The sequence below is a fragment of the Artemia sp. Qi Xiang Cuo genome, chromosome 7, assembly GCF_049724085.1.
Source record: "Artemia sp. Qi Xiang Cuo chromosome 7, ASM4972408v1, whole genome shotgun sequence".
Lineage (NCBI taxonomy): Eukaryota > Metazoa > Arthropoda > Branchiopoda > Anostraca > Artemiidae > Artemia > Artemia sp. Qi Xiang Cuo.
Window position 1 is genome coordinate 45,156,049 of NC_142800.1, and position 21,147 is coordinate 45,177,195.

At 34.9% G+C, this 21,147-nt stretch overlaps 1 protein-coding gene across 2 annotated transcripts in view; it reads right to left on the reverse strand.

Moving 5' to 3' along the window:
• Window positions 1–21,147, reverse strand: part of LOC148950332 (regulator of G protein signaling 7-like) — a 245,472-nt gene that overhangs the window by 82,289 nt on the left and 142,036 nt on the right. For both annotated transcript variants that reach the window (XM_089092302.1, XM_089092303.1), the window contains exon 8: window positions 16,385–16,617. In XM_089092302.1, coding sequence (XP_088948428.1) covers window positions 16,385–16,617 — 233 coding nt within the window. The remainder of the gene's footprint in view (window positions 1–16,384; window positions 16,618–21,147) is intronic.

Sequence of the window (21,147 nt, forward strand, 5' to 3'; positions counted from 1 at the left end):
CTTCATGGGGTAAACTGGGCCGGAAGTTTGGACCCTCCCACCACAGCCCCCCTTTAACAATGTCCGATTAGGCTGAAATTTAGAGGTTAGGCTTTCCTAGGGCCCGGGAGCTTATTTTCGAAATTTCAGCTCAATCCGATTACTCCTTCCCTGTTTTCAAAAAACCAAATATAGCCACTTAAACTTCATTTCTTTTTTTTTTCTTAGCCACGCCTACAGGCCACAGTTGGCAACAGATCCGGGTGAATGAGGACTCATTTAAAGCAGAATTCGACCTCTTAGGGCCTTTTGATATTTTCAGACAGAAAAAATTATCCCCCGAATTTACATTTACGAAAAACCTTAGTTTTTTTCAAATAATACAGACAAACAGGTTAGAAATGCTTTGTTATGAAAATATCTGCGCGTCAATTTTCATAACAAAGCATGTCTAACCTGTTTATGTGTATTATTTGAAAAAAAACTACGTTTTCTAAAGAGTTAAAGAGGCTGAGTTACAAGGTCAACCCTTAAAACGTATAGGGATTAGGAGGCACAGTTGGGGGGCTGTTAAAGAGGCTGAGTCACAAGTTCGAACCTTAACACGTACAGGGATTAGGAGGCCCCCTGTACGACGTGATTTGAGTATTCAGGAATTAAAAGCCTTAACACAAGAATGTTCAAGAGCGGGGGGTTTGGGGGGTGGCAGCCCCTCAACTTTAACTCCTGACACGATCAGCTAACAGTTAGTCAAGCAATAATAAGTAATAAACTGTACAAAAACGTGCAGAAATTATTTGAAAAAAACTACGTTTTCTAAAGAGTTAAAGAGAATGAGTTACAAGGTCGAACCTTAAAACGTACAGGGATTAGGACGCACAGTTGGGGGGCTGCCGCCCCCAAACCCCCGCTTTCGCAGCCTTTAAATAAAAAATACACAAGTAGAATTTGAGCAGTGTTGTCAATATAAAATATGCTTTAGCATTGGAGTATGCTAAAAAGTTGAAAAAAAGAGTCATAGGCGCCAAGATGACCTTATGGCTTGACCTACCTTTACACCTCGACTGTGTTCTTTATAATACACAAGTATCAATCGAGCAGTGCTGTCAGTATAAAATATGCTATGGCATTGAAGCATGCTAAAAAGTTGAAACTAATAGGGCACGTGACTTGACTTACCTCACTTCTTGGGTGTGGTCAGCTATAATAGAAAAGTACATAATGTGGGATATGGGCGATATAAAACATGCTTTAGCATTGGAGTATGCCATAAAGTTGAAGCTAATAGTTGTAGATGCTAAGAAAAGAATTTTAATAAAGAAATTCAGAACAATCCTTAGAAATCCTTAGAAATCAACTACTACTACTACTACTAACAACTCACAGCAGCACCAAGCCGCCTGAGGTCAACACAGCTACGTACGCTCCTCCTCCATCCCAATCTATTCAAAGCCTCCCTTTTTACACCCACCCACGAAGTTCCCATTTCCTTTAAATCTTTCTTTATGACGTCCTCCCACCCCAGACGGGGACGATCTGCTTTCCGTTTAGCCCTAGATTGTTGGCCGAAAAGAACAAGCTTCGGCAATCTGTAATGCTTCATTCGCACAACGTGCCCTAGCCACCTCAACCTTTCTTTCATTATAGCCCTAGAGAGCGGTATTGAACTACATTTTTCGTATAGCCTATTGTTTGAAATAGGGTCAGTCAGCAGGGTACCAGAACAATCCTTAAGCAATTTCTCTGGAAAACATCTAGCAATTCTTCACCCGCTTTTCGGAGCGCCCATACTTCAGAGCCATATTTGACCACTGTCATCACTGTAGCTTCTAATATTCTAATCTTGGTTTGCAGAGTTATCTTCCTATTCTTCCAGAATTTTTTTAACTGTGAAAAAACACCCTGAGACTTGGCTATTCCCTATTTAATATCTTCAATGCTCCCACCATCTTTACTAATAATACTACCAAGGTAAGTGAAGCTGCCCACCTGATCAATCTCTTCATTGCCCAACGTCACCTTTTCATCTTCACTTATTCCTAGCCTTAATGACTTAGTCTTCCTAACATTAATTTTCAAACCAATGCTAGCACCCTGAACTCGATAAACCTCCAAAACTTCATTCATTTTGCTCACACTTTCATCTAGGATGCTTAAATCATCAGCATAATCCAAGTCCAGGAGACTTTTTCCTCCCCATTTGATTCCATGATCCCCCATTGCCTTTCCTGTGCTCCTTAAAACAAAGTCCGTCAAAATAATCCATACAAAGGGGGATATCAACTAGAAATCAACTAGTGAGATGATTATGGGTTTGAACCATCAAGGACCGCCAGAATCAATGACCCTAACCACCAAGGACTTCAAACTCCAAGGGTCCCCTATCCCCAACCGCCAAAGGGCCCCCTCCCTTCAACTTTTTGGGGCCGTTCCCCTTTTTCGTACTTTTTTTGAAGTTTTTTTTTAACTTTTTTATTATTTTTTTTAACCTGGTAATGTTTTCAACTTTTTTTTACATGTCTTAGAATGACATACAACATACTTAAAACATAAAAAATTCACATTTAATATTTTTCAAATTCAAAATGAGAATGATATAGAAATGTTAGTCGTGAATTTTACTATTAGAAAAATAATGTTTGTAGTAGCACTTTTTTTGGACTGAATTTTTTTGGACTGAAAATTATTCAGCTTTTTTTCGAATCTTAAAATGACATGAAATATGCTTGTGGCCGTATCAATCGTACTCTGTGCTTGTTCTTAGACAAGACGCGGCTTTCCCAGTGGTACTCTCTTATTTAGACTCACTAGTCTATTATGCGTATTAAATCAGTAATTTTCTTACATTGGAAGGATAAACACTTGCATCACATTAAAAAAAAGTGAAAGTAGCCAATATCACAAGAAACAATACAAACAAAGGTCATACTCTCCATTACAAGGATGATCAGGAGCACAAGGAAGCTCTCACAAAAGGAGGTTAGATATGACAGAAAAAAAGATCTAAAGAAGAGACACAGACAAGATGGATATCGCTACAGAGGGCACTATCAAGAGAGAACACGATGAACTATTTTAGGGAGCAGATTCAGAATGTCTAAAGTTGTTTAACGTTGTTAATAATGTATGAAACATATTTTTGTATTAATATTCTACATGTCATTACTTTAACAAAAATATATTATACATTACTTTGATATATTTCCATTATTTTTAGGGTACGCTGCCAACTCAAACATTTAGAATATCTATTAAAAGTTTAAGATTTGAGGAAAATTTTCAGAAATATAGATACTACTACTGCTAGCAGGCTCATAGAGGATATAATAAAAAAATGAGATAGGTTAAAAGAACTTTTACCATAGTCTGAGAGAGATGATTTTTTTCTCAAAAAATCTCCATAGACAAGCAAACACCCTTCCAGACACACAAGCAGAGAGAGTTTTCAGTTTTCAGAAACAGGAACATCCACGTTTAAAATACATCTGATTCTATTAATAATTTTTGATTTTTAATAAATTCTTAACAAACTCTTTCTTGAATTCGCCTCTTGGATACACAATACAGACATTTCATCCAAGAAGATATGAAAAATTATATGAAATATGCTTGCGGCTGTACCAATCATACTCTATGCTTGATCATAGACACGACGCGGCTGAAACGATGCTAAAAGTTGTGTATGACCCGGAAACGCAATAAGTGTCATGTTAAGAGAGAACATGATGAATCATTTCATGGAACGAATTCAAAACATTCAATTTTTTATGATGATATTAACAAACATCTAATATTTTACAATCTAAGTTACGTACCAATTTCCACGCTTCATTTGCATGCAATAGATACCGAAAGTTTTATGACTCCTCCCAGCAATGAATTCTACGGGTTTTATGACTCCTCCCCACAATAAATTCGGATGATTTTACGACTCCTCACCATAGTCATAAGTCTTTTTAACCTTGAATAAAGGTATAACATTATGATGATGATCTTCTATGCTTCAATACTGCGTCAATAACTTCCAAGGTATTTGGAATACATAATAATGAATTTATTGGTTTGAAAAAATCATCTTGTGGGATTATATTTGATTGTGAATCTTTATTATTGTGTATGGAAGTCGAAGAAATTGACTGTTATAATTGGATAGTGAACTATAATATGTTTGAGTATGATAAAAGCTTGTCGAGTATTACATTACGTCATATAAACAGACTGGGATTCTACGATCGAGTGATTACACCACATAGTGAAAGTGGTCGAGAACTGAAAAATGTCCAGGAAGAAGTCAGTCAAATTTGCAGATTTTTCAGGGTTGAAGCCCTATACGTAAAGGGTAACGTACCTACACATAAAATTTTAATTCGAAACTGTTACCAGAGGGATTCCACTTTTCAATTTAGAAGAATTTAAGTGTCCTAATTTGAAGGGACTTATCACCATCCTGAAGACAAGGCTAGGTTCTTCGCGCAGTGGATACCTAGGGACATACCTGATCGCGATAAGTGCATAAGACAGGGTAAAAACTATTATATATCATGGGATCCTCGTTTGTGGATGTTTGACAGGGAACTTTAAGTATTATTTTTATGTAAATATTGTTTTTTTCAAAAAAAATATTTTTTCAATATGTATAAGCAATAAATATCTTTAAGCTTAACCCGTCTTTATTCTTTAGAATTATTCTAATCATTGATGAAATTATGAAAAAAATTGAAAGCAACTAACAAACTTTTTTCTGAATTTACGTCTTGAATAAACAATGTAGAAATTTCATTCAAGAAATTATGAAAAAATTGTAAGCAAGTAACAAACTCTTTCTTGATTTCACTTCTTGGGTACACAATACGGAAATTTCATCCAAGAAATTATGAAAAAATGGTAAGTAAGTAACAAACTCTTTCTTGAAGTCAATTCTTGGATACACATTGCAGAAATTTCATTTAAGAAATTATGAAAAAATTTTAAGTAAGTAACAAACTTTTTTTGGAATTCACCTCTTGGATACACAACACAGAAATTTCATCCAGGAAATTATGAAAAAAAAGTAAGTAAGTAACAAACTCCTTCTTGAAGTCACCTCTTGGATACACAATGCAGAAATTTCATTCCAGAAATTATGAAAAAATTGTAAGTAAGTAACAAACTCCTTCTTGAATTTGCCTCTTGGATAAACAATACAGAAATTTCATTCAAGAAATTATGAAAAAATTGTAAGTAAGTAACAAACTCCTTCTTGAATTCACCTCTTGGATACAAAATACAGACATTTTATTCAAGGAATTATGGAAAAATTGTAAGTAAGTAACAAACTCTTTCTTGAATTTACCTCTTGGATACACAATAGAGACATTTCATTCAAAAATTATGAATAAATTGTAAGTAAGTAACAAACTCTTTCTTGAGTTCACCTCTTGGATCCACAATACAAAAATTTCATTAATTAAATTTAGGAAAAATTGTAAATTAGTAACACTTTATTTCTTGAATTCACCTCTTGGATACAGAAAAAAAATTGTAAGTAAGTAACAAACTTTTTCTTGATTTCACCTCTTGGATACACAATACAGACATTTCACTCAAGAAATTATGAAAATATTGTAAGTAAGTAACAAACTCTTTCTTGATTTCACCTCTTGGAAATGTGGAAAATCGACCAAATAATTGCATAATAGTGAACAAGTTGTTTATCAGCACCGTATGCTGGATATGTCGGAAAACAAGGTGAAAATATAAACACTAGCGTTATTAAACTGTTTTTCAACATTCTGTGTCGGATATACAGGAAAACAATGACAAAATATAAGTGTCAGAGTAAAAAAATTCTTTATCGACATGCTTTTCTGGATACATCGGATAACATTATCAAAATCTAAGTGTCAGAGTGTTTAAATTCTATATCAACATCTTTTTTCAGATACATAGGATAACATTGACAAAATCTAAGTATCAGAGTGAATACATTTTTTTATCAACATCTTTTGTCAGATACATCGGATAAAATTGACAAAATCTAAGCATCAGAGTGAATAAGTTCAATATCAACGTCTTTATCGGATACATCAGGCAACATTCATAAAATCTAAGTTTTATTAATTTTGACTTTATGCATCGTTGCGTTGAATTTAGGTTAGACTGGCTATAGATTGCAGCACACCCGCTCAGACACACAGTCATAGTGAGAGACATGCAAAAATTTTAGGTTAATTTAGGTTCACTTAGAGTGGTATGGAATTCTAATTGAACCTAAATTCAATGCTTCAGTCAGTTTTGACTAGCCTATCAAAAAGGGCGCTAGCCCTTGTAATTTCCAATTGAATGAGCCTTTTTTGTAGCTTCTACGACAAAATTATTGATAAAAAAAACTTACAAGCCCCCAGGGCACAACTTACAATCATTACCTTGAATGCTAGGGGGGGGGGAGGTTCATCCTCAAAACCCAATTTCCAGAACTTTTATATATGCTGAACAAAATGGCTATCTCGAGATTTTGATTGGATGTGTTTGGGGAAATGGTGGGCATGAGAGGGGGGTTAGATGCTCTCCAATCACTTTCGACTATTATAAACGCCACTAGCTCTTCGAATTTTCAATCAAATGAGCCCTTTTTAAAGTCTCTACGAAAACATTTTCTATAAAAATCTTATATGCCCCCAGGGCATAACTTAAAACCCTTGCCCTGACGGTTTTGGGGGGTTTGTCATCCTCAAAACTCATTATTTCCAGAACTTTCAACTATGTTGAAGAAAATGCCTATCTCAAAAATTTTAACTGGATTTGTTTGGGGAAATGGTGGGCGTGAGAGGAGGGTTAGTTTCTCTCCAATCACTTTCGACTATTAAAAACGGCATTAGCCCTTTCAATTTCCAGTCAAATGAGCTTTTTTTGGTGTTTCTACGAAAACACTTTCTACAAGAACCTTACATACCTCCAGGGCATAATTTACAGCCCTTGCCCTTAGGGCTCTCAGGAGGTTATCATCCACAAAGACCTAACTTCCAGAACTTTTAACTACGTTGAACAAAAAAAAATATTTCAAAATTTTGATTGCATGTGTTTTGGGAAATGGTGGGCGTGAGAGGGGGGTTACCTGCCCTCCAATTACTTTCAACTATTAAAAAAAGCACTAACCCTTTCAATATCCATTCGAATGAGCTCTTTTTGAAATTTTACGACAACGCTTTCTGTAAAAAACCTTATATACCCCCAGGGCATAACATACAACCCTTGCCCTGAGGGCTGTAGGAGGAGTGTCATCACCAAAGACATAATTGATGGACCTTTCAACTAAGTTGAAGAAAATGTCGATCTCAAAATTTTGATTGGATGTGTTTAGAAAAATGGTGGGCGTGAGGGGAGGGTCAGTGCCCTCTTATTGCTTTCGACTATTAAAAAGGCCGCTATCCCTTTGAATTTTCAATCGAATGAGCCCTTTCTGAAGTTTCTACTAAAACACTTTCTATAAGATCCTTATATGCCCCCAGGGCATGACTTACAACCCATGCCCTGAAGGTTTGAGGGGTTGTCATCCTCAAAGAGCTAATTTCCAGAACTTTCAACTGCGTTGAAAAAATGGATATCTCAAAATTTTGATTGTACGCGTTTAGGGAAATGGTAGGCGTGAGTGGAGGATTAGTTGCCCTCCAATCATTTCCGATAATTAAAAAGGGCACTAGCCAGTTCAATTTCCCATTGAATGAACCCTTTTTGAAGTTTCGATGACAACACTTTCTATAAAAAACCTAATATGCTCACAGGGTATAACTTACAATCCTGGGGGTGGGTTCTGGGGGGGGGGTGTCATCCTTAAAGACCTAATTTCCAAAACTTTCAACTACGTTGAACAAAATGGCTATCTAAAAATTTTGATTGGATGTGTTTGGGGAAAAGGTGGGTTTTAGAGGGGGTTAGTTGCATTCCAATCACTTTCGATTATTAAAAAGGGCACTAGCCCTTTGAATTTCCAATCGAGTGAGCCCTTTTTCAAGTGTCTACGACAAAGCTTTCAATGAAAACCTTATATGCCCCCAGGGCATAAATTATAACCCTTACCCTGAAGACTGTGGGGGAGTGTCCTGCTCAAAGATATAATTTCCAGAAAATTCAACTGCGTTGAACAAAATAGCTATCCCAAAGTTTTGATTGAATGTTTGCGGGGAAATGGTGGGCGGGGAAGGGGTGTTAGTTGCCTTCCAATCAGTTTCGATCAATAAAAAGGGCACTAGCCATTTCCGTATCGAATTTGCCCTTTTTGAAGTTTCTACGACAACGCTTTCCATAAAAACCTTATATGCTCCCAGTGCATAACTCACAACCCTTGCCCTAAGGACTGCGGGCGGTTATCTTCAAAGACCTAGTTTCCAGAATTTTCAACTAAGATGAACAAAATGGCTATCTCAAAATTTCAATTGGATGTGTTTGGGGAAAAGGTGGGCATGAGAGGGGGTTAGTTGCCCTCCAATCACTTTTGACTGTTTAAAAGGGCACTAATTCTTTGAATTTTCCAATCGAATGAGCCCTTTTCGAAGTTTCTACGACAAAACTTTCTATAAAAACCTTATATTCCCTCAGGGCATAACCTACAACCCTTGCCTTGAGGGCTGAGGGGAGGGGAGTGTGCTCCTCAAAAACATAATTTTTATCTGGAAATCAACTACGTTGAACAAAATGGCTATCTAAAAATTTTGATTGGATGTGTTTGGGGAAATGGTGCGCGTGGAAGGGGTGCTAGTTACCTTCCAATCACTTTTGACTATTAAAAAGGGCACTAGCTATTCCAAGTTCCAATCGAATGAGCCCTATTTGAAGTTTCTGCGATAACTCCTTCGATACGAAGTGCCCTGGTCCAAAAAAAATACATTGTGCCAACATCGTTCTTTACTTAGGAAGCGCTATTGCGCTGCCAATGATTCACATATATTATCCATGTATTATATCTATTTAATCATTAATGTTTTTCAGAGGCTATTAAAATTGTTCTTAATTACTGAATATTATCTATTAAGAAATATTGATCTAAATAAAAAGTCAATAAGAACTTAATTTAACAAGTGGTTTTTTGTTTTCCATCAAAATTGGCTTGCATGGATGTTCAAGCTTACCAATTACAATCTTTGAGGCTGTTTTGTATATACATTATGTCCTAAATCAAAGGCAAAATCAAAATATCAGTGCAGGGATTTTGATTTTGATCATAACAGGGACGTATGTACAAAGCTTTAGCAGTGGGAGTGGCAAATCTTCACACAGGCTCTAATATCATCAATAATTGAATACTAGTTGTATAGTTTGTCAGATAGCAGTGTGTAGTAAAGGCCAATATTTAAGTTATGCCCTAAGGGCATCTATGGTGCTTATGTAAGGTATGCTCGTATAAACTTCATAGAGGGCTCATTTGATTGGAAACTGAAAGTTCTAGTTCACTTTTTAAGAGTCAAGAGAGTTAAACTAGCCCCCCTACGCTCTTTTTCCCCAAACCCGTCCACTACAAATTTTGAGCAGCCAGTGTTTTGGAAATTGTTCAAAAATTAGATAACAAAAAATCCCCTCAGAGCCCGATGGATAGGCGTTGTAAGTGTTGTCCTGGGGGCGTATATGGTTCTTATGAAAGGGATGCTCGCGTAAAATTCAGAGGGTGCTCATTTGATTGGAAATTGAAAGTTCTATAATAGTCATTTCACAATTTTTATAATAGCCATTTCAATAAAAATAGTTCAAAAGTCAAATAAGAAAAATTCCTGTGTCGACGGAACCCGCCAGGGCCCGAAGGCAGGCGTTATGAGTAACGCTCTAGGGGCGTGTATAGTTCTTGTGGAAGGGAAGCTCGTATAAACTTCGGAGAGGGCTCATTTAATTGGAAATTGAAAGTTCTTGTTCAATTTTTAATAGTCAAAAGAGATCGGAGGGCAACTATCCCCCCTCATCCACGCCCTAAATACATGAGATAAAAATTTTGAGATAGACATTTTTTTTTAAAATAGTTCAAAGTTCTGATAACAAAAAACTCCGGTGTTGACGCAAACTCCCAGGGCCCGGGGTGGGTGTTGTAAGTTATGACCTGGGGGGCATTGCATTGGTTTTTAAGGAAGGGATGCTCGTGTAAACCTCCTAGATGGCTCATTTGATTGGAAAATGAAAATTGTAGTTCACTTTTTAAGAGTCAAAAGTGATTGGAGGGCAGCTAGCCTCCCCATACATTCCATTTATTATTTTCCCAGAGGCACTTCATATAGAAGGAGTCGTCGTATAAACTTCAAAGCGGGCTCATTCGATTGGAAATCAAAAGTGATCAGAGGGCAACTGGCCCCCCATACCCTTTTTCTCCAAATACATCTGATAAAAAATTTGAGGTAGCCATTTTATTAAAACTAGTTCAAAGATCATGTAACAAAAACTCCGTTACGTATGTTCATCTCGTTAAAAATAGTTCAAAAGTAAGATATGAAAAACTCCTGTGTCGCCGCAGCCCCCCCCCCCTCCATACCAGGACCGGGGCAGGCGTTGTAAGTATTGCTCTGGGGGCATATATGGTTCTTATGGAAGGTATGCTCGTATAAACTTAAGAGAGGGTTCATTTGAATGGAAATTGAAAGTTTTAGTTCATTTTCTCAGAGTGAAAAAAGATCGAAGGGCAACTAGCCCCTCTCGCCCTCCACACATTTGGGTGCATCGGATGGAAAAAACCATCCGATAAAATGTTGGATGACTATTTTGTTAAAAATAGCTCAACCTTCAGATATTAAAACTCCAGGGTCGACACAACCCCCCAGGGCCCAGGGACAGGCGTTGTAATGGGGATATAAATGGTTCTTATAGAAGGGATACTCATATAAACTTCAGAGAGGGCTCATTTTATTGAAAATAGAAAGTTCTAGTTCACTTTTAAAGATTAAAAAGATACCGAAGCTTAATCTAGCCCCCCCCCCCACGCCCTTTTTCCCAAACCCATCCGATAAAAAATTTGAGATAGCAATTTTGTTAAAAATAGTTCAAACATCAGATAATAAAAACTCCGAGGTTGACACAAACCCATTTTTTTTACTTTGATATTGTTACTTTTGATATCACTTTTAATACTTTGAAGAATATTTGATTTTTTTTACGTTTGATTTGGAAATAAGGAATTTTTAAAACTTGAAATTTTTTGCAATAAAAAACGAACAGAAATTAATTTTAAAAAAACTTTTCGAAAACAAATTTTTCAAAGAAAAGTAAAGGCCATTTTAAACTTAAGCTCAGCAGATACAAACACCTTTTAAAACTCAAACTCAAAACGACCAGAAATTACTATTAAGAATAAATGAAGCCCAAAGCGAACAGAAATTAAATAAACAATCATTGCAAAAACATACAACAAGTAATAATATAAATGAATAAATAGATCTTAAAGCGAGTAATGCTTAGTTTGAATATGAAAATCAGGCTTAAGACGAAAAAAATTTTCCTTGAAGTACAAATGAAATTTAAATCAAATAGAAATTAAATAAACAATCAATGCAAAAAAACATATAATAGATGTTAATATAAATTAATATATAAATCTTAAAACGAGTGAAACTTAAATTGCATATGCAAATCGAGCTTGAAACGAACAAAAATTACCACAAACAAGAGTTTGGATATGACCTCCTACTCTCACTATAAAAGTTTAAAACCTACTGCGTCGTTTGCGCTTTACTGAAAACTATATACATTTTGAACTGTCTTGGAAAGTTTAAACAACATCAAATTGAATATTTGATGTATAATGATATTAATTGTTGAAAGATCCATCAGTTCAAGAATGTATTTCACTGTAATTGTATTTTTATTTTCAATGCTGTAAGAACTGGAAAAGAAAATATTTGTAATATAATCCGTTTTTGTTAAGCGCCAATGACGCAGTAGGCTTTTGGTTTTTATTTACAGTTAGGAAAGGAGGCAGTGCCCAAACACTTGTTTGTAGTGAAACTATATTCGTCTTTAACAGCTTAAAAACTGCTAATAAATTAAACTGAATATTTGATGTATAATGATATTAATGGCCGAAAGCTCATTAGCTCAAAATGTTAATATAATTTTTATTTTTATTTTCGATATTAAGTACGAAAGAAAATAATTGTCATAAAATCGGTTTTCAGTAAAGCGCCAATGACGCAGTAGGTTTTAGCGCATACGGTAACATTTGTCTGATTTTATTTATAATATTTGATCATTTAAGAAATTTGGGTTTTTGTTTTTATAAAAAGGAACGCATATGGTTGAAATACATCTAACTTTATTAAAAATATTTGAATAATTAAGAAACTTGGGTTTTAGTTTAGAAAAACAAGGACGTATATGGTTAAAGTACATTTTATTTTTTGATTATTTATTTTTTGATTATTTGATTATTAAAGAAACTAAGGTTTTAGTTTTCATAAAAAGCAATGTATACGGTTAAAATACATCTGATTTTATTAAGAATCTTTGATCATTTAGGAAACTTGGGTTTTAGTTTTCAGAAATAAGAACCGACATGGTTAAAATACATCAGATTTTATTAATATTTGATCATTTAAGACACTATGTGCTCTAGCTTTCATTTAGAAAAATTGCAAACGGCTAAAATACATTTTATTTTATTAAAAATATCTGAGCATGTAAGAAACTAGGTTTTTAGTTTTCAGAAATATGAACACACACGGTTAAAATGCATCTTATTTTATAAATAAAAGTTCAAATAGGGATAAAATCCTTTTAATAGACAGTGATTGATAGAAATTCACAAAAATACTAGATATTTCGGTCACATATACAGTGACCGTCATCAGTAGTAAAACTGATGTAAAACTAGTTTTACTAGTACTAAAACTAGTAGTAAAACTAGTTTTACTACTGATGACGGTCACTGTATATGTGACCGAAATATCTAGTATTTTTGTGAATTTCTATCAATCACTGTCTATTAAAAGGATTTTATCCCTATTTGAACTTTTATTTGTCGTCATGGAAAGGCAGTGTGGTCTCCGAAATTATCTACATCTTATTTTATTCAAAATATTTAAGCATTCAAGAAACTTGGGTTTTAGTTTTGACAAATAAGGACGCACATGGTGAAAATACATCTGATTTTATTAATAATATTTGATCATTTGAGAAAGTTGGGGTTTAGTTTTCGGTTGAAATACATCTTTTATTATTTAAAATATTTCAGCATTTGAGAAACTTATGTTTCCGATTTCAGAAATAAGAAAACACACGACTAAAATAAATCTGATTTTATTAAATATATTTAATCATTTAAAAAACTTTGGTTTCAGTTTGTATTTTGTTTTGTAAAAATTATTTTTTGTTTTGTAAGAAGTATTTTGTAAGAATAATTTGTGATCTTTTAGGATGTATTTTTTACCCCAATACTAAGCAATACTTTTCAATAGGCTCTATTCTATCGTTTTCTCTCATAGGACTGTCATATCATCACTTATGCCCCAGGGCATAACTTACAACGCCTGCCCCTGGGCCCTGGGGGTTGTGACGACACCTGAGTTTTTGTTATCTGACTTTTGAGCAATTTTTAACTTAATGGCAATCTCAGAATTTTTATTGGATACATTTGGGGAAAAAGGGGCGTGGAGGGGTCTAGTTGCCGTCCATCTCTTTTGACTCTAAAAAACTAAACTAGAACTTTCAATTTCCAACCAAATGAGTCATTTCTGAATTTTTTACGAGCATCCATTCAATAAGAACCATATATTCCCCCAGGACATAACTTACAGTACCTGTACCCCGGGCCCTGGGCGGCTGTGCTGACCCCTGAGTTTTCGTTATATGGTCTTTGAACTATTTTAAGAAAAAGCTATCTCAAAGTTCGTATCAGATGGGTTTTAGGAAATAAGGGCATGGAGGGGGGGGGGGCTAGGTGCCCGCCAATCTCTTTTGACTTTTAAAAAGTGAACCAGAACATTCAATTTCCAATCAAATGATCCCTCTTTGAAGTTAATACGAGCATCCCTTCCATAACACCCATATATGCCCCCAGTGCATAACTTACAACGCCTGCACCCCGGCCTTTGGGGGTTTTGTCGAACCCGGAATATTGTTACATGATCTTTGAACCATTTTTAACAAAATAGTTATCTTAAATTTTTTATTGGATGCATTTGGGAAAAAAGGTTTTGGGAATGTGAAGCTGGTTACCCTCCAATATCTTTTGACGCTTAAAAAGTGAACTAAAACTTTCAATTTCCAATCAAATAAGCCCTCTCTGAAGTTTATGCAAGCATTCCTTCCATAAGAGCCATATATGGCCCTAGGGTATAACTTATAACCCTTGCTCCTGAAGACTGTGGGGGGAGTGTCCTGCTCAAACATATAATTTCCAGAACTTTCAAATACATTGAACAAAATGGCTATATCAAAATTCGATTGGATGTGTTTGGGGAAATGGTGGGCGTGGAAGAGGTGTCAGTTGCCTTAGAATCACTTTCGTCTATTAAAAAGGGAACTAACCATTTAAATTTCCAATCGAATGAGCCCTTTCTGAAGTTTCTACGACAATGTTGTCTTTACAAAACCTTATATGCCCCTAGGGCATAAGTTATAACCCTTACCCTGAAGGCTGTGGGGTAGTTGTCATACTCAAAGACGTAATTTCCAGAACTTAAAACTAAGTTTAATAAAATCTCATAATTTTGATTGGATGTGTTCTGGGAAAAGGTGGGCGTATGAGGGGGGTCAGTTGCCCTCCAATCACTTTCGACTATTAAAAAGGGCACTAGCCCTTTGAATTTCCAATCGAATGAGCCTTTTATGGTTTTTACGACAACGCCTAATATAAAAACCTTATATGCCCCCAGGGCGTAACTTAAAACCCTTGCCCTGAGGGTTGTGGGGGAGTGTCCTCTTCGAAAACATATTTTCTATCTGGAAATCAGCTACGCTGAACCAAATAGCTATCGCAAAATTTTGATTGGATGTGTTTGGGGGAATGATGGGCGTGGGGGGGGGCTAGTTGCCCTCCAATCACTTTCGACTATTAAAAAGGGCACTAGCCCTTTGAATTTCCAATCGAATGAGCCTTTTTTGAAGTTTCTACGACAACGCCATCTATAAAAACTTTATATGCCCCCAGAAAATAACTTAAAACCCTTGCCCTAAGGGTTTTGGGGGAGTGTCCTCCTCAAAAACATATTTTCTATCTGGAAATCAACTACGCTGAACAAAATGGCTATCTCAAAATTTGATTGGATATGTTTGGGGAAAATGATGGGCGTGGGGGGGGGGCTAGTAGCCCTCCAATCACTTTCGACTATTAAAAACGGTACTAGAACTCTCGATTTCCAATCGAATGAGCCCCCTTTGAAGTTTCTACGACAACCCCTTCCATATGAAGTGCCTCTGGGGAAAAAAATAATAAACAAATAAATAATAATAAAACACTGGAGCCGTATGGCCTTTACTATAGGCAACGCAATAGCGTTGCCTCTGAATACTGTCATATAAAGATCACTACTATATCATACATTCTATTAGTCCAATCTGAAATCCAATGAAACGGTTTACTTTAGCTTGTTAATCATGACTGGACAGGTATTTGAAAATAAGATATCGACTGGATTATGCTAATGATCGAATGAAGTAGGTAATGTAAATAGATCATTGCTCTAGTTTAGTATAGGTAATCTTTAGAGTCCAAATAAGTGTGTAGAATCATGAGTATAGGCAATATTTAGTGTCCAAATAAGGGTGAATATTCAGTAACCACAGTGTCAATACTACTATTATAGTGGGTTGTTTTTTAAGTAACTTACTGCTGTAAATCAAAAGGCTTTTGTATTGATGTATTGCTAATAATAAAAAACCAAGATACAGTATTAAAAATCGTTACAAACAAAGTGCTTTATTTGAAGCAATAACCTATAAAATAAACCTGAAAGCATTCAATGATTTATTAACAAAAAATTATTTAAACTTAAAAGATATATGCAAATTTAAGATTTAAATATATGTTCTAGATAAATAAATGAGCAATAGAAAATGATTGAACAGTAGAAATAAGATCCAAGAATAATTTTATAATGTTTGATTAATTATAAACGATTTTATATAAAATCAGTTTAGCCTATATTAACATCAAATGTATAAACTTCTATTCAAACTAATCAGTTTTTTTGCCTGTAAAATATATTTGGTGTAAATTTATCACAATTTTAGTAGGTCATCTTAAATGACGAAAACTCAAAATAATTAAATCGTATTACAAATTTCACTGAATATACTTGAAGGATATTGTGGTGTAAACCATCCACAAGTGTCAATTTGAATTGTAAAAAAAAACCTTAGAGAATCAATATTCCGTACAAGTTATAACCGATATAGAAAAAAATATATAAGAATTAAAAGGGTTTGAAACTTCAATAACGAATCATAGTAAAATACTTACGCTTCAGAGACTTTGGACACTTTAACAGTCGTTCTTGCAATTCTTTTTCGTAGAGCTTCAATTTCTTTCTGAAGCTGTTCGGCGGGGGATGCAGATATCTCTGGCAGAGGAGGTGGGGACAATCTCCCACCTGCAATTCCTATGGAATGGTGTCGCAGAGAAACATTCCTCATGGGTCGATTCATTCTACAAGCTTTTCTTATATCAACTTCAGTCGTATTCACACATCCAGGCTATAATAAAATGTTTAAATCCAATTAAATAAACAATCGTAAGATTCTTTTTATCCCTCAAAATATAACTGGCTCTTGTTTCATGAATCAAACAGTTCACGGTAACTAACTGTAAGTAAGGAGCGACCTGGCTCAATAGTAACCGAAACTCTAATAGACAGAATTTTGATACCAATAGATACATAAAAAGAATTGAATTTTTATTTAGATTTCAAATAGATAAGGTTTATCAAGTTTAGTCTTATCCATCAAAAGTTACGAACCTGAGAACATTTGCCTTGTTTTCAAAATAAGGGGAAACACCCCTTAAAATCATAGAATAAAAGCCTAAATGACAATCACACCATCAGATTCAGCGTATCAGAGAACCCTATTGTAGAAGTTTCAAGCTCCTATCTGCAAAAATGTGGAATTTTGTATTTTTTGCCAGAAGAAAGATCACGGATGCGTGTTATTGTTTTTTTCCCAGGGGTGATCGTATTGACCCAGTGGTGCTAGAACATCGCAAGAGGGCTCATTCGAATGGAAATTAAAAGTCCTAGTGCCCTTTTTAAGTGACCAAAAAATTGAGGGCGACTAGGCCCCCTCCCACGCTCAATTTTGTACAAAATTTGTCTGATAAAAATTTGGAGATGGCCATTTTCTTCAGCATGGTCAAAAATATAATATATCCTTGAGGAAGACTTAATCCATCACAATCCCCGGGGGAAGGCCTGCAAGAGTAGTATCCTGTATTGCTACGCGAACCCTACAAGGAATTACACAAGAATATACAGTGCAGTTTCAACGATACATGGCTTACCACGGTCATTCATCTATTAGTACGAACGGTACATGCCTTAGCAGACGGGTTTCTGCGGCAAAGCCAATTTTCTGGGTCAATCAGAGATGTTTCTACTAATGGTACTCCATATGTCCATGTATAAGGTCCGAACCCTACAATGAATTATACAAGACTTGTTGGATATGTTTTTCTAGGTTCAATATCCAATTTAGAGATCGTCAAAATGCGTATTCAAAGGTGGTCTCTTTGTAAAAATACTAGTTTTGGCCCGGAGGTCATATAATCGTGTGGAATAACTCTTTCCAAAACCCCATTTCTGGACCATTGCCTTTAGTCAAGACTGGTTTGCCTGGGAATGCGTCTCTGGTAATTAAAGAATGAAGAATGGGATGCTACAGTCAGAATTGTTTTAAGTTGAAAGTTATTACATTTACGTAAACTAACTCAATTTGCGAAAAAAGGTATAGCATTTGCATAACTATGCAATGAATGATCTGAATTGGTGTATGAATAATAGGGGTGAAACACAGCTAGATAACATTTTTAATTGAATTGTATGAAGGTGGTAAAAAAGGGTTAAACTGTGCTTGCCAGGGAAGCTAAATCCCAAGAGGTTGCTAACTTTTAAGCAATTTATTATAAATTTGGAATAGCATCGTTAGCATCAATCAATGGAAACGATTAACGATGACAAGATGACATTTGACTTGACCTAGCTTTACTTCTTGGATGTATTCTGTATAATACACAAGTACCATTTGAACAGTATTCTCAATATAAAATATGCTCTAACATTGTAGTATACTAAAAAGTTGATACTAACAGAGATGTAGATGCCAAGAAAAGAATTTTAATAAAGAAATTCAGAACAATCTTTAGAAATCCCTAGAAATCAACTAGTGAGATGATTATAGGTTTGAAGCACCAAAGATCGCAACCATAAATGACCCTAGCCACCAAGGACCTCAATCTCCATGGGTCACCTATCCCCAACCTCAAAGGGGCCCCCGCCCTCCAACTCTATAACCCCCCCTCCCCCCCATTTTTTTACTTTTTTTTTGTTTTTTTTAGTTTTTTTTATTATTTTTTTTACATGGTATTTTTTCAACCTTTTTTCACATGTCTTTAGAGTTACATAAAACATACTTCAAACATACAAAACCCAAATTTAATATTTTCCAAATTCAAAATTAGAATGATATATAATTGTTAGTCATGACTTTTACTGTTATAAATATAATGTTTATAGTAGAACTTTTTTGGACTTAATTTTTTTGGACTTGGAAACACTTCAACTTTTTTTCACACATCCTAAAACGACATGAAATAGGCATGCCGCTCTACCAACCGTACCCTATTCTTGCTCACAGACACGATGCGGCTTTCCCAATGGTACTCTATGGCGGGTTATCGATGCTACCTAGTTTATTGCATGTATTAAATCGGTATTTTTTACGCCGTGGAATGATAAATACATAACCCATATCTTTAAAAAAGTGAAGATGAAGCATTTTAAGAAAGTATGTTCACATGATAGTGTTATTGTAGCATTGGATGCTGGCAAGGAGAAGTATTTGAACTATGAAACAAGTATAAGTGGTAGCACCATCGGTAACGTATGCATGCATTGTCATGACAGTGATGAATTAAATTTCTCTGGAGTAATTAAACTCTTATGATGGTGGATATGCGAGATTGAGATCTCCGTAGATGATTGCACTCAAAGAGAATGCCAAAATAAAAATAATAGTTGGTGAAGAGCGGCATCTTCTTGCTAGTGCTTGTGCTAACATGTTACTGAGTGTTAAACCCTATCGTCAGCTTTCGGGTATTAGCATTCAACGGAAGGTCAAAAGAAGACAGGCGTATTCTTCTACATATAGAAAAGAAGACAGCACATATTCTTCTACAAAAGAAGACAGGCATCTTGAACATGTGGATGACCCTCCAGTGAAAATGTGTTCACATGATAGTGTTATTGTAGTATTGAATAATGACAAGGAGAAGTATTTGAACTATGAAACAAGAACAAGTGGTAGCACTATCGGAAACTTATGCGTGCGTTGTCATGACAGGGAGAGCGTAGATTTCTTTGGAGTACCCAAGAATTTCGATTATACACAATCTGGATATGCGAAAGTATCATTTCCAGAGATGTTTGCACTCAAAGAGAATGCAAACATAAAAATAATCGTCGATGATAGAGAACAACTTCTTTCCAGTGTTGCTGGTAACACATTACCTACTGATCCATCCTATCGTCAGTTTTCCGGTATTGGCATTCAACGGAAGGTCAAAAGAAGAAAGGCCTACTCTTCTACTAATATCATAAACCATATCTTATCTACGGTCTAGTACGGTTACATGTACAAGAATATTTTTACGAAAGACATTGTAATTGCAAGGGAAACAAGAAGGACATTGGTAGAAAATATCAATTAGTTATTTAAATATGTATTGATGAAGAAAGAAATGTTAGCAAATGTTACTACCATCACTAATCAAACGACCAAAACATCAGGTAGTACCAAAGACGAAACGCATGTTGAGCCTATCAGTAACATACCAGTAAAAATTGTGTATGACTCAAAATGGATTAATCAATATTCTACTGATTACGAACAAAGAGAAGAGAGTAACTACAGTATCAAGAAAGAATATGATGGATTATTTTATGGAACAGATTCAAAATGTCCAAAGTTGTTCAATGATATTAATAATGTATAATAATATATTTTTGTATGAACATCCTACATGACATTATTTAATTAGAAATATATTATGCATTACGTTGTTATGTGTTGATTATTTTTAGAGTATGCTAGCATATCAAACGTTTAGAATGTCTATTAAAACATCGGATATGTAAGAAAAGGAATTTGCACACATCATATGTTGGATAGATAGGTTAACATGGAGAAAATCTAAGTATCATAGTGAATAAATTCTTTTCAACTTATTTGGTCGGATACATCAGATAACATTCACAAAATCTAAGTATCAGAGTGAATAAATTCTTTATCAACTTCTTTCATCGGGTACATCAGATAACAGTCACAAAATCTAAGAATCAGAGTGAATAAATTCTTTATTATCCTACGTTGTTAGATACGCCGGATGAAACTAAGAAAATAATAGCATTATAGTGCATAAATTCTGTGTCAATTTCTTTAGATATATACTTTTGATCACATGGATAAAATATAAGAACCAGTATAGATGGATCGTTTGTTAGAATTCTTTATTAATATAATATGTCGGATATATCTGATAACATTGACAACACCCATGTATTACTATGAATAAATTTTTTATCAAAATGTTTTGACGGATAAGTTGGGATAAAATTGATAAAATCTAAGTATTAGAGTGAATAGATTCTTTATCAACATCCATTGCTGGAGATGTCACTTAACATTTAAAACCTAAGTGTCAGAGTGATTAAATTTTGTGTCAACATCTATTGTCGGATATATGGGGTAAAATTGACAAAATCTAAGTATCAGAGTGAATAAATTTTTTCTATCAGCATCTTTGCTGGATAAATTGTATAAAATTGAGAGAATAGAAGTATCAGATTGAATAAAGTCCTTACCAACATCTTTTGCCAGATACATCGGATAACATTGTCAAAATCTAAGTATCAGAGTGAATGAATTCTTTATTATTTCATTTTATGAATATTTTAGTCCTTTCATTGATAACTGAGTATAAAAAAATAATAAAAAAACCTTTTGCATAAAACA